The 15354-nt window shown below is 34.3% G+C and overlaps 1 protein-coding gene across 1 annotated transcript in view; it reads right to left on the bottom strand.

Moving 5' to 3' along the window:
• LOC149080030 (uncharacterized) overlaps window positions 1–15354 on the bottom strand; it is a 110753-nt gene that overhangs the window by 19683 nt on the left and 75716 nt on the right. Inside the window, exons 11-13 of the mRNA XM_089238973.1 lie at window positions 14463–14605; window positions 12287–12328; window positions 1216–1312 (exon numbers count right to left, since the gene is read on the bottom strand). Of these exons, the coding sequence (XP_089095099.1) occupies window positions 1216–1312; window positions 12287–12328; window positions 14463–14605 (282 nt within the window). The remainder of the gene's footprint in view (window positions 1–1215; window positions 1313–12286; window positions 12329–14462; window positions 14606–15354) is intronic.

Raw genomic sequence — 15354 nt, 5'->3', positions numbered from 1 at the left:
TATTAAAATGAGACTTTACAACCACACGGAAAATTACCATTGTGCGGGTTTTTTCATTATAAGAATATTTTTATTTTTTGCTCTGTCAAATAATAAAATGTAGAACATTCCTGCTTTATCTGCATTATAAGCGTCTCTCAGATAATTTCTTTCTGATGTTGGCAAATAAACAGGATTCCAATTATGAAATTGATCATTGGCTCACAGCAGTTGATTTTCTAAAACATTATTGCATAGAATTTTGTATTCTCAAAAAATGATTTACTCTCACGACCAAACAATTCTTAATTATTATCTCACTGCTCAATTCCATGGCTCCTTACAACATTCACATTTTTCTGCTAATCAAAAGATTTTTAGCATGATTTGTCCAGCCATTCATAAAGCCATTCATTCATGGGTTTTTGCTATGAATGTCACTGCTGACCATCTGATTAAAACATTTTTTCCATACATCACCATATACTTCTGTTTATGACTTTGAAAATTTCATAAGCTAAATGTTCCTAAGGCCGGGACAAAGTGAGGAAGTAGTTGTTTGCATATGGGAACATTTTTTCTCATAATTTCCTATAATAAAGCTGCAGCTAATATAGCCTTAAGTTATTTTTTTTAGCTCAACTGCTTATTTAAAAAGCCAAGACCTTTTTTCTTCCCCTCTGATGTTTTGACTTTAAAGGATTTCAATTAATTTTCATGATAATTTCTCATTCATTTGCTTTTAACTCAGTTGAACAGTGAAATTTTTACTCAATAATAATGTTTATGTCACATAAAATTATAAACTTCTCAAAGAAAACTTGAACGGTAAGTTAAATGCACAAAACTTAATTTTATTTTGATGTTAGTGTTTTTAACAGTTTCTTTGAATCCGGATAATGCATGATTTATGCAATGTTGTCAAGTGCATAAAAAAACACCTTGTTTCTACAAAAAACATTTTATTTGTTTGTCATTTTTCTTCGTGCAGCTTATTTACTGGAAATTAAAGTACATGTCAGAAAAATTTTAATATGAAATTATGAAAGATTTTCAAGTTATGAGAGGGTTAAAAGAGATCAACTCACACACACACACACATAAAAGCTCATTATAAATATAATACTGTGGAGAATGCTTTGTAAAAACTTCAATTTTTGACAATTAGGAAAAAAGTGAATTGTATCAATTGAAAAATTCAGTTTAACAAGAAGAATAGTAATAAAAAACAAATACCACCAATTCGACATCCTTTCAAACCCATCACAGCTAAATTTGCATTTATCGTATCGATTTCTTTCAAAAGAGGCTTCAAAATTGTTAGAGCTATGTACTGTGAAAATGAATAATAATGTGGTTTTTCATAAATTATGGCACAAAAACAAATGAAAAAAATATACAATCATAACTATGGATTATACTAACTTTTATATTTGGTATTTTACAATAATTTTAATAGTTTTATTTATTTGTTCGGTATAGTTTGTACACAATGAATTTTCAATAACTCAAAATAAAATCAATTCATAGAAGCACTTTTAAATACCAAAGTTCTACAGTATAACATTAGAATGTGTATACAGAGTAGTAACAATCGACCGTCCAATAATTACACATGTGATTCCTTGTGAAAAACTAGCAAAGAAAAGTGTTTTCAGTTTTTTGATTTGATTCATAATTAATGAGTCATAATGCTTCAAAAATGGATTACATTACACTTCCGAATTCTACCAAATTCATTGAATGTACATCAAATGCACAACTTGACGTTTTTGGAACTGGATAACTATGGTATAACCCTATAATGAAAAGGGAGGAAAATAAAGAGAAATTGAGAAAAGGCAAACCAGTTTTATTTTCTCTCCTGTGTGGGTGTGCAATTTTCTAATTTTTATGTAATCATTAAACGCAAAATTAAAAATGTTTTTGTTTTGGTCAAAATTGTGTACAACGTCTGTATTCATTTGATTTGTTTCGTTGAAATGAATAAAGTATCACTAACAATTTTCAGATAGACGTTTCCAAAGATTTATGTTACATCCATGCAGTGCAGTCTAAATGCATGGGCCCACCGTGGCGTTCCGGGGAGGGGGGCATAGGCATAAACTTGTATCGGGCCCATGGGCTTTAGCTCCCCCAATAATTTTGAAGAGCCGGCTCAGTCCCCCCGGAGAAATTCCTGAGATATGTTTCACATATTTGGCTCAGAAAAGCAATTTTTATGATTAAAAAAGTTGCCCCCCCCCCAAAAAAAAAGTTTAGTTAAAACAATCTGCTTGAAATTTTAATTTTTATACTTTTTTTCCAAATCGCAATTGACTTGTTCTTGGCTTTCTTTTTTTGTGACAATTAGTAGTATTTTCCTCACGGTCAATCCCACCACTCCATCTTAAATTTAATTCTCCCTCTGTGCCAATCATTGCTGCCCGAAGGCATCTCTGGATGACATCTGGAGACGATGTATAGTGGAGGTCTTTTCTTGTTGGCGCTGTCAGAAAACTCAAAAGTATCTCTTCTTCTTTTTGTTCCAACCTGACACTTGGGGAAGGAAATGTCCATATGATGCAGAAGGGAAAAAAAGGTTAAAAAAATAGGCCAATAATGATTGAAACCTAAATAAGTACACTCTGAGCCATATTTACTTTATCGAGTTCGGGAGCCCAGTTCCGAAACATTTAACAAAATACTGTATGACTAATAATATTGAAAAAAATAAACAATATGAAAATTCAATCACTGTAAATGAAATACAATGAAACTTTGATATAACGATATATTGAGAGGCAACATGTCCTGAAATTTCTTTTGCTGTTTGCATGCTTTCTGAATCGGCGTGTTAGTACACCAAAAAAAAAGCACTTTTGAGTATTTATTCACCACAAAAAATATTTAATTAATTGATAAATAAAATTCAGTTGGATATATTGCCCCTGTAAAGAGGTTAATCACAATACACTGTGGTAGGGGGTCACATCCTGCAGCAGGCAGCCTAGGATATTGGCGGGTCGCTATATAGTAAATTTGTAGCGTGAAAAATAAAATGACAAGAATAGTGCTGGGCTTGAACCCTGCCAGCCCCATCCATGTGGGAGGTCATGCAGAGGTGCCGACATGAAGAAAATGGAGGGGGGGGGCGAAGTGTTGGTCGTCATGTATATACCGGAATCAATTTTGTATGCAGGAGAAGGAGGGTTCATTGCATTGTTTTCACAGAAATTATTGGGTGTGGGGCTCAGTCCCCTTGCAAAATTTATTGGGGAGGGGGTGGGCTCAAATGGTCTCAGCCACAAGGTTTTGGTACCTGTGGGGTCATATACTGTAGTGTATCACACAAAAAGAGCATCATCAACACAAACGGTGACAAGTGGTACCAAACACCCCAGAGGCAGAGGAGGATTAAGTTGATTGAGGCCCAGAGCAAAGAAAATATTGGGCCCTTAAATTAAAAAAAAAAAGAGTAAAAAGTTGGGGTTTTGTGGAGCCCTTTAGAAGTCGGGGCCCAGGGCGCTCTCTCTCCGTTAATTTCATCTTTGCAAATACCAATATTATTGGACGTTCTCTGAAGAACTAAAATATGTGACGAGTTGAAAAATAAATTAAAGAATATTTGGAGCAAAACATAAAGCATATCGTTGTAGCTGGTTTTATAGCTTGGTCCCCTAGACCAGACTTTCAAGTGCCCCTTTATGATGAATTTATAGCGTGAAAAAACAAAATGAGAATCGTCCGGGGTTGGAGCCCTGTTGTTCCCCATTTGCAGTTTATATGTTATGAATTTTTTTTCCTCCAAGGGAGGGCATATTTTGTTGTAACTATTGATAGTCTTTGGCCGCCAATAAAGAGGCATTCCTATGTAGAAGAGAGCCCTCACAACACCTCTCTCTGATTTTTCAGTTGTGTGGATGCTTTCTTGCTTTACTCCAGAGAAGCAGTGGGTGCATCAATAGGACAGGGGGATCTAGCCGCATGTTTACATCTGTGCCAGTGGCCAAGCCACAAAATAAAGGATGTATTAACCTGTTTTCAGAAATGAATGAAATAATTGACATATGCATGGCAAATGTCAGTGACTAATCAGTGAAGTATCTGCTGTATACAGAAAATATTGTGTTTTGAATCGATCATCAAGATGCATGTGACTGGCGATATATTGTTTTCTTTGCACGAAAGCAGTGAATTACATTGTGAGCCTTCATTGTGATTTTTTCCCAGTGTTGTATAGGTTCACAAACCTAGAAAAGTTTTCCAATGTTAGAGTAAAAAAATTGTGTCCTTGCTTTTGAAATTTATAAAGTTGTACAATGTACATGAGCATATATAGCGAATTTGCTGCAATGAGTGTTTCACCAAAAATTGGACAATTTTTTGCTTTTCGGCCGACTTTTATAGTGAGTTACAATGTGGAATTTTTTTCTGTATCACTTTCTTTCTTTTTAGCTAAGATAAAATACAAAATTTGATAATAAAATATAATTTAAACTAAATTATTAGCAAAACATGCTAATTAATAAGTGCTGCATTGACGTAAGTCAGCACAAATAAATTTAAATGCATGGCAAGATTTTCATTCCCACTTCAAATGAAAACTTCATAATTGAACACTATGTAACATTATTCTGTGAAATTGAATATTAAAAGACCTTTCAACTGCTTTGTGATCATTTATATTTTCCGACGAGGATGCTGCCCATACTAATGAAACACTCCATTTATACAATCAGTGTTTCGCAAAGTGGGCAATATCGGACCCTGGTGGATGATGAAATTGTCCGAAAAGAGCGACAGAAGCTAGGATATTGCATAGGACACAGTTTTCTAACCAATGTTACATGGGGTTCCGCGAGAGCATTTTTGGGGTTCAACAGAATCAAAAGTGATGGAAACTCCAAAAATCCCAGAACCCTGACAGCTTCAAAAATTTCATTATTACTGTTTTACCTGAAGCAATTTTTTTTATTTTTTTGAGAACGTGTACTCTAAAAAAATTTGGGATAATCTACCAGTAGGAGACAGACAAACAGTATTCACGTTGGCTCCTTTCTTTCTTTCTATTCTCACACACAAGTCCCTCAAACAACAGAGTCAAGAAGACTTCCTGGGAATTTGTATTCCCAAAACTCAAGACCTCCATGCAGATTTTACGAAGGTCTTTTCCCTAGGATGCCAAACTTTTGAATTGGTTCCTTGCATTCTGTGATCACCCCCCCCCCTCCGTCTCTCTTCCTTTTAGTATCATCAGTGTCCTAAATGATGTCAGATTCTCATCGCTTTTGTAAATAGCAATCAGACAGAGAAAGGAAAAAGCTTACTTTCTAACTTGCTTGAGGTCATTTTTCCCATTCTAAAGATTTTTTACCACAAAATTGAACCATGTTTATATGACATTCAAGAAACCATGTGAAAATGTCGTATAAGGGTAGAAATCTACACCTGAAGCTTCTCTTAAAATGCCCTGCCCCCATAGACCTCAAAGAAAATATTACAAAAATTCAATGGTTTTAACTGCATTTTGTTTGTTATATAAAATAACCGTTCTTGAGAGAAAAATTACCCACAACAAAAACTTTTCCAAAATCATTCAATAAATTACTTAAATAACTGTAATTTGCATTACATCACTGTTGCTTAAATCTTGAGTATTCTTATATTGTTCACCTGAAGATTTGAAAGAAAAAACATATCTAAGCAAAGCAGATAAAGCATTGAGTCCAGCTCTTTAAAAGTTGTTTCAAAGAAAAGAACCGAAATGTACTTCATCAGTTTTGTTTCTCAAATAACGCTCTCAGCAGGCACAGACAACCTGCGTCGTGGAAAGCTGTCGACATTGCTGATTGCTTCTTTAGTGATTTGAAGGGGTGTTTTTCAAACTATTCTGGGTAGGGGGTTCTAACTAGAGGGTCTGGTGACCCGGGTGCCAGACTAGAGGGGCACAAATTTCACCCTTTAACCTCTCCTTCAACATTGAAAAGGAGTGCCTAAATGTGTGCTTGCCCCGTCTATGTATCGAGTAGCCACCTTGATACCATATCTGTCAGCAATCAGTCAATTAGTCAATCATAAAAATTAAGGGCTTTTGGGGTGGTAATACGAAGTGGAAAACTATTATAGTGACACATTTTTGCAATTCCCAATAATTACATAGATTAAATGTATAGAAATGGTAATTTTTCAAACATTTGGAGATTGATTTGAAGTGAAAACGTCCAGTAATTGAAGTTTTTGCAACTCTTAAATGTCCTGTTGTCTCTTTTTTGCTACCGCTTCATCTGTGGGGGACTGGAGTCATTTGAGCCATGTGAGAACTCCAGAAAGGTAATGACATTGAACTACTTTTTTTTTTCCAGTTATTCTTTTGTTTAATGTTGAATGTAAAATGTAAGGGGAATTTCCCACAAGTGACCATCATTGTATGTGGGTGAGTTTACCAAAAATTTTAAAATTCTGCACCCCAATATTATACATAATCCAGGGTTCCCAGCAAAATCTGCTCGATCATTTCCCTGACCATGACTCAAAATTTTCCGAACAAAAATGCATATACAGGGTTCCCATTCAAAAAATTAGAAAAATTGGAGGGGTACCCCCTAGTTACCAGGTGTAGAAGTATGAAATGCGGATTTCAGAAAACAGATGGTGCACCAATGCAGTTTAAGCTATAAAGATTTGACACTGCGCCATTTTGTTGTGTCATCAACAAGTGTCAGATGCGCACGAGTGATAAATTGGAAAAGTGTGTGCATAGTTTTGTATTGTTGTGTTCAATATGTCGAAAGTTATACTGAACAAAGAAAATTCGCGGACAGCATTAATTTTTTTGTTTTCATTTGAAGAAAACTGCTGCTGAATCATACCGATTACTTTGAGAAGCTTATGGTGAACATGCTCCATCGCAAGATACGTGCGAATGATGGTTTCGGTGTTTCAAAAGTGGCGACTTCGATGTTGCAGACAAGGAACGTGGAAAACCGCCAAAAAAAAAGATGATGTGCAATTGGAAGCATTGTTGGACGAAGATGATACTACACAGACACAAAAATAACTTGCAGAGCAATTGGGCGTTAGTCAACAAGCTGTTTCCAATCGCAATGCCCCATGACAATGTGAAATGCTCCTTGACAATGTTCAATGGTCAATGTGCAATGCTCCATCACATACGGCAATAGCGGTTCGGGGCACATTGGAAGCACTCAGCTGGAAGTTCTACCCTATGCGGCTTACTCACCAGACTTGGCTCCTTCCGATTACCACTTGTTTGCATTGATGGGTCACACACTTTCTGAGCAGCACTTTGGTTCATACGAAGATGTGAAAAAACAGTTTGATGAATAGTTCGCAGCAAAAGGGGAAGATTTTTACTGGCGTGGTATTCACAAATTTCAGGAAAGATGGGGGAAATGTATAACAAGCAATGGAGCATACTTTGAATAAAGCACTTTTTATCATTCTTCCGAATTTAACATGTTTTTTTGAAAAAAAATCCGCATTTCATACTTGTACACCTGGTAATTATTAAAAATTATATATATTAACTAATAATTAGTTGATATAAATTATATTTATACTTAACTAATTAATTATTAACTATTACCCATAATCATAGCATATTATTAAAAAAGTCCCTCAGAAATTTTTTTTTTTACTTGTAAAAAATTCAAAAATAATTTACTTTTTCATATCACCATTTCAATATCCTATAAGATCGACTCAAGCTAAAGCAAAATGACAGAAATGACTTGGTAACAAAAACAATTTTTGGGCAAAACAGTGTACTTGCACCCACAGATAATTCTATCCTCTCTCTTTCCTCACACTATGTTACCATCTTTTTTTTTCGAGGAGTCTTCCAGAGTCCAGTGTGTAAACTCGCTTTTTTAATGCACAGCAAATTGTGAAGGCATGCAAGTTTTTTTAAGAATGACACTCCTTCGACACCACTTTCAAAATCACAGTGCAAAATGTATAAGTTGCAAGGTACAATGTAAATAAGTCCAAGCGAACTGGATTGTTTTACTGTGCGGTCCATCTTTTTTAAAGGGATTTGCTTACATTTTACTGTTTAATGCCAGCATCAGGGTTTAAGCTATGGTCACATTTTTCACAAAATGCGAAAGAAAACCTTAGAATGCGAAAGAAGTGATAGCGACTTTCGCAAAAATGTGTACAGAAGGTACGAAATGAGTAGACATCCAATCATCAATCATTACATTAGCATTTTAGCATTTTGCTAAAGCTTTTCTCCCAATTTTCACTTTTTTTGCGAAAGGAATTTTTTATCTAGCTTAAACCCTGGCCAGCGTCACAATTTTCGATAAATGAAGCACTTTTATTTCTAGCTCTTTGCAGAGCTTTGTAAACATGCTCTTTATGCCTTTACATGTCCTAAAAATACAGAAGACAATCTAATGCTATTGGGTAGCATCAGAGTCACAAAACCTAGAATCAGTGGTTCTTAACCAGGAGTGCGAAAGAGCATTTTAAGGGTTTTGAGATCAAAAAAGAAAATACATGTTGACTGATTATTCAGGAAAATTAAAATCAGGGGTGGCATTACCTTCAAACAAAAAAAGAGCAAAATGTTGGGACTTTTGAAATATTTTTAGAAATGACTTGCAGTCTGGAGGGGGGGGGGGGCAGCCTTAAAAAACTCATCTCACACTTAATGGGGTGGCTTAATTAACAGGCTTACCTCAAAGAGACTTGTTGTTCTATATAAATTTCACATTGTCAATAATGTATATAGCTCTTTCTAAGCATTATACATTTTCAACCCATCTCTTACTAAAAAAATTCAGAGAAAACAATTCTCTTTCAATTTTACCCATTTGTGGTGTCTCATAATGTCTGTGAACTGTGTGTAGCAAGGAGAATTTTATAAACAAAAAATACATACCACTGAGGAGTTGCTTCATCCCATCTAACTGCCTTTCATACAACCCACAGGTAGAACCCCCCATCTTGACATATTTGAATTTCCCCCTATACAGAGGCAGCAAAAAACAGCAAGAGGATAAACCATTTTCTCAGAAGAGATAGAAAAGAAATTAGAGCTAGTATTGGCTTTATTTTCGACAATGGAAAAAAGGGTCTCCTCCTTAGGCTAATTACACACTACGGCTCAGCTACTGCGGTTATCTTATCAGCAACCACAGAATTTTGTGTGGAACACACACTACACTGTTAGCAACCGGTGTTTTTTATTTTTTGTCAAGTGAAATCTCGGGATTGGCTAAATTATTTTCACCAAGCTGAAGTTGGCTACTGTTAGCATGCAAATTCATGCTCATAAATTGCATTACAGTAAAACCCCTCTTTTACGGCCAAATAATAATTGAGTTGTATAATAAAAGTAGGAATTTCAAACTCCTGATTAACGGTCACCCCTCTTTTACAGACTTTTTTGTCATGTCTGTGTCCGCAAAAGAGAGGTTCAACTGTATATACTAATAAAAATTTTCAGGCAATGAAGTTATTTCATTTTTTGTAACAATATTTGTTGTTTGAAATCAATTCGGAGTTGAAGAAAGACAGCCTACAAGTTACCATTTTTGACCGCTTTTAAAATTGTGTGATTTGGTCACACAGAATTGTTTATATATGACGACTGGCTATTCAAATAACATACTTTTGAAGTTTCAAAAAATTGAACAAGAATTTAGCACTTTTTTGTAATTAAAGTAAATTTCCAATTAATTATATTTCTAATTAATGGAAATTAACCATCTTAGTTCAATCAATAATTGATAATTATAATTTTGGAAAACCCCATGTACCATGTGACCAAAATAAATTATTTTCTCCTATTTTTAAAATAATTATTTTTGTTGATGGTCAGGAAAAAAAATTCAGATAGAAAATCGGAATGAAATTTCTGAAAATTTCACGTTTTAAAAATTCTAAAAAATCAAATTTCATTGTAAACAAAATTTTAAAAAACAATGATATTACATTGCAGCAAAACATTAGGCCTTTTAGTTTCTTTTTCATTACAAAAAAAAAAAAAACAGACGGCTACATTTATATACGATACCAAAAAGACAATAATGAAAGCAAACCACACACATTGCAGCTCTTAGGGACATATTTCTTCCCTGGTTCATACTTATATTTTTACCGAGTGTCTCAAAAATTAGATGTGGAATTCGCAAATACAAAAATTTTTTCCTTCAGAGATGTCTATTTTTACTTCTGATATTTTTTTATGAATTTATTACAAATGATTAGGCCCCCTGGTAATTTGTACTTTTTGGATGAGGTACTAATTGGTTTTTTTGCAAAAACGTCATAATCAGGATCCAATGCATTTCATTCAAGTATTTTAAAATATATATCTCAGTTTTAACGGCATAATCATGTTACTTTATGAATGCCATTGTAACTGAGTTTTAATGTATGCTTAAGTAGGAAAGCAAAAAAAATTCATCAGTTAGAAAAATGTAATTTTTTCTTCATTGGTTTTTTATTGTTATCAGTTCAAGAGCACCAAACAAAGAATTAGTTTCTGTTGAATGGAACTTCACCATTCAGTTCCTCGAATTTGTCTTTTCCCCTTATTTTTTTGGCAACCTGAGAAGAAAAGCAATGATTTCTTTGTCCAGTGCATCCAAAATCCCATCACCCTCCTTGTCAAACCATTTAATAGACAATGGAAGACAGCAACTGCCAGTCCAGCCGAACCATCAGGGTGTTCAAACCTTTTCAATAGATGATGGCAGCACTGCAGTTACCCCAACTGCCAAAAAAGTGGATCTTCCTGACAGAATAAAACTATAGATGGGCTCTTCCCCCCCCCCAAACCGCAGTCAGTTCTTGGCCTTAGACCCCCCCCCTTTCATCCATTTACTGAAACAGCAGGTTCAGTGACCTTGACCAGCATTGGTTTCCAGTTTGTAAAATAATCCTTCAACTGATAAGGCATTTTACTCATGTACACAAAAGTGTCTCTCAGTAGGGGATCTAGAGGAAAATGCAGATAAAGATTTTTGATAAGGCTTCCTTATTCTCTCCCAGAGGATCTGAAGGCGATAATCTTCTATGGGGGAAAAAGTGAAGACCAACCACTGGAATGGAAATTCATCCCCTTTTAATTTTTCCCCCTTCAGATTTTCCCTGACTTTTCCCAAATATTAAAAATTTTCCCTGACTTTTGACAAATATTTAACATTTTCCCAGATCATTTTCTAATTCTGACTTTCCAGGTTGCTGGGAACCCTGTAATCACTTTCAATGTCCAATCAGTGTTGGTCATATAATATCATGTGACAAGCAAACATTTGGCATGTTCCAGAAAAAAAACAGACATAGGGTCAATCACTAAAAACTGACCTTCCTTACATTTCATGTTTCTGCTCAAATTGGAATTTTTCGCTCCTTCATCGATTTCAGTTTGTGATGAAATCGGAATAATTTAATCTTCATATTTACTATAGCTGGTGTTGGTTTGGCACACTGAATCAGATGGGGAGAGGTGAACTCACACTTTCTCTTCCTTTTACCACTCGTTCTACATTTTGGATGAAAATGGTGTATGCCAAAATTCACACTCAACCCGAATGACCCATGTACAGTATTTTATTATTAATATAATTTATTTACCGGTAAAGACCATTTCATCCAGTGTCATGAGATTTTTGTGAAGAGGGGCAAACATGATTTTGCCATCCCCTCCACTTCTAATTCTGATGATTTTATAATGGTATTTTTGTTCTTTCCTGATATTTGCTTCCCCTAAAATTTGGTACCCGAGGCAGTTGCCCTCTTTGCCCCTCTCTAGTTCCAGCACTTGTGTGATTTCATCAAACTTATGCTTCATCAAACATGTCAAATCTATAATCAGCAATGTAATTAACATTGGAAAAACAGGAATGTTGACTAGAGTGCAGAGCCATTAATCCCCTGACATCAGAAGATGTAGCTTCAAGATACATCTTTGCTTCAAGCTGAACAAGCTTTATGAATACTGAGTCTATATAATTATGAATAGAGAGAGAGTTAATAAGTGTGTACCAAATCAGTTAATTTTTTTTTTGCTATGTTTTGGAACTTACATTTAGGAAGAGAGATAAAACAAAGAGAACAAGATGGTTGGTGAGGAAAAACGACTCTTTTCCCCATCAATACACTTTGAAAGATAACAGAGGTTAAAGTTAGCTAAACTGCATTTTGCTCATTCCTGTTGAAAATTGTGAAGGAAAAAAAAATTGACGAGATGTAATAGAATCAATTTTTTTCCCATATTATCAAAATCTTTAACCACCTTATAATAAATTAGAACAACGATAAGCAAAAAAAAATTATTCATACAACTTACTTCTTTCACTTTACCACCTGGAATGAAAAATGTCTGCCCAACCTGCCAAATTTGAGGAAGAAAAATGAAAAATACATACATCTTATAAATTTGACACTTCCAGAAAAAAAAGAGGTTTTCTTTAAACTATCAATATATATTTAAATTATATTTCATAATATCATGTAAAAATACATGAATAAATGCAATTCTAAAATTAGAATTATCTATTGCAACAATGCAAAAGATATTTTTCTCTCCACAAGAGTTTCTGATATTCATACAGTCAAACCCTATGAACACAAAACCAAGGACATTTATTATTATAATGCAATTACATATTGTTAAATAAATTTTTAAATAAAGTTCTTTATAAAGAACTTGACTGAATTTGATCCTATCGCAGCATCACAAGTATTACCTTCATAAACTTTCACAAAAAATCCAGGATTTCTTATCTTGAAGTAAAATTAGATTACCTTTTTCCCATTTCTGCTCATATCAAAAAAAGGGACGAGGCAAAAAAAATATGGATGTGACCATGATCCAAGCTACACCTAGAAATGAAAATGTACTGGTGACTGGAGTAATCATTCATTTTGGTATTCATTTCCAATCATATTGGATGAACAAAAAGCAAATTTGGGTCACTTTTGTTCCAGCACCTGAGGCACTGGATCCAGCTGAATCCAACAATACCAATACCCCTGTATAGCAGCAGCAGCAGGATCAGGCAGGGATGCCGCAAGATATTTCAACTTCTAATATAGCAAGCAAGATGCTTTTTTTTAATGCCGTCACAAAGATGCTGCAAATCACACATTTTACAGCTCCAATGTCTGTTAACTGAGTTTTTGTAAGCTAGGTTATCAATTTGTGGAGACTTAATATTAAACCAAAATTGAATTTTAGGAATCTGTGACATTATTTTGTGACTTTTTTTTACTTCTGTGAACCTTTTTCGATTTTGTGACTTTTCAATTTTGGTAGACACTCACCCTGTAACAGCTGCAATTTTTTATGGTGATACCAATAAAGAATACATTAGGACATTTCTTGACAGTATGACTAATGCTAAAATGGTAGAGATGCTGGTAATGGCACAAGCTTGGTGGTACTGCCCTAGCAACGAAACTTCTTTGGTTCATTTTCTACAAAATAAAACTGATGCCATCTTATATAGACATAACATTTAACACCAATCGTTTTTCCTGGGTAAAACAGTAATTAATTTCCTTACAAGGCAAACAAGGCTGTGAACAGTCTCAACACATCCTATTTATACGTGTCACATCTAAGAATATGAAATGAGTCTTAATCATACTGGTATCTAAATGAAATAATTCTGCTTTACATACACATATGAATTAATATTTATTGTTATTGATAGGACCAAAAATATGGTTCAAGTAAAATGGTATTTCATATTGAGATTTGACTGCATCATTGTATGGGAAATGAAACTGGAAATAAAACAAGGAATTAATGTAAATACAGGGCAAACAAGAATATGTATCAACATGATAAATTTGACCCACAATCAAAAGATTACAAACCACTAGATTTTAAAGCTGTATCAAAGGGGTCTTAAACACATGGCTAACACGCCACTTGTGAACTGCCAAACTCTTTGATAACATGTGTATTATAGCTTGACAGCCCATGGGGTCTCATTAAAATGACAAATGTGATTCTTGCTATGTCAAGAGTTGAAGGCACCTGCTGCATCATATCAAAAAAAAACCTGTTTTTTTTTAAGATCGACCAAAAGTTTTTTTTCAAGTTAGGATTTTTTGTTGTGCATAATTATGCCGTCATTTTCAGCTACATCAGTGATTTACAATTTGACACTTACAATACCTACTACATACTTGAAGTTTTTGGCAATTATAAGACACAAGAAAAAAAAACCCATAAACTGGAAAGACTTTTTTTTTTATATTAATGAAAATTAACATTTTATTCTATGTCGACCAAATCTTAGCTGTGTATCTGAAAATATTAATATGTGTGTGGGTATTATCTGTGGATGCACAAATTGTCAAAAAAAAAATTAAAAATACATAGTGGTTAATTTGTACTTTTCTATATTATTCAATATTAAAAAATATTGAATTTCTATTAGTCCCACTGTAATTCTTAAATCAGAGTTTCACTGTATGTGATAAATTAAAAGATAAATTAAAATGTTACTCACCGAATCCAGAAAATTTGGTGGCGAAAATTTCTTACTAACAAAGTGTTCTTCCTGTCGAGAATTATATGACAGTAGCAACTCCTCTTTAGTCAGTCGCAAATGCATGGGTTCAAAAGCAGCTCTTTCTTCTCCCCACAAATTAGCTAGAATTAAAATACCCAATAAGAATATAAATTATACTTCATGAAAGAAATACAAAATCATTAAAAAAAAAAGTATTTTTTTCTTTTTTTTTTGAAAGACAACTGGAATAGACTTCCCTTCTTTCTTTCCAACTGAGCACAACTCTGGTCTATCGAAATGGGCTATTTACTACAGAGTGAGTTGAGCCGGAAGTGTGAGCATGTGGAACCAACAGTCTGAGTATGTATATAGTGTTCTGTCTGATTTTCAGTGCTGCTATCTATATTTCAGAAGTGAAGTGAGTCAAGTGTAATGATTGAATATTTGTACTATTGTAGGCCTGTTGCTCTTTGTGGTGAGACTTTTTAATGAGAAGATTAGTTCGCATTTGCATTTCAAAGTTGGGAACCACAGAAAACCAACTTCAGCCAACCACCACTGTGGCAATAGTGGGGTTTGAACCTGGGTTCTCGTGATGCAAGTCCATCACTATGACCACTCGACCACCACAGCGGCTGAATAGACTTGCTGGAAAATATCAAACTTTCTTATAATATTCACAAATACGGTAAACCTCTTTTCAGCCTTCTTTAAACCAGATCTTTCCTTAAACAGGTTACAAAAAACATGTTGATGCACAAATTTTCATTTGCAAATCCTATTTTACCCTGTATAACTTTTACCCCATCATACAAAAGCTGAATTAAGACTTTGAGAACCAATAAAGAGAAAGTACCATACTGATAAAACTAATATAAACATGTTTTAA

This window comes from Pholcus phalangioides, unplaced genomic scaffold (assembly GCF_987345545.1).
Source record: "Pholcus phalangioides strain wild (caught in Gottingen) unplaced genomic scaffold, Ppha-v1.0 ptg000011l_1, whole genome shotgun sequence".
NCBI classification, from domain to species: domain Eukaryota; kingdom Metazoa; phylum Arthropoda; class Arachnida; order Araneae; family Pholcidae; genus Pholcus; species Pholcus phalangioides.
The sequence above is the reverse complement of the archived record's forward strand: the minus strand, read 5'-3'. Positions and strand labels throughout refer to the sequence as shown.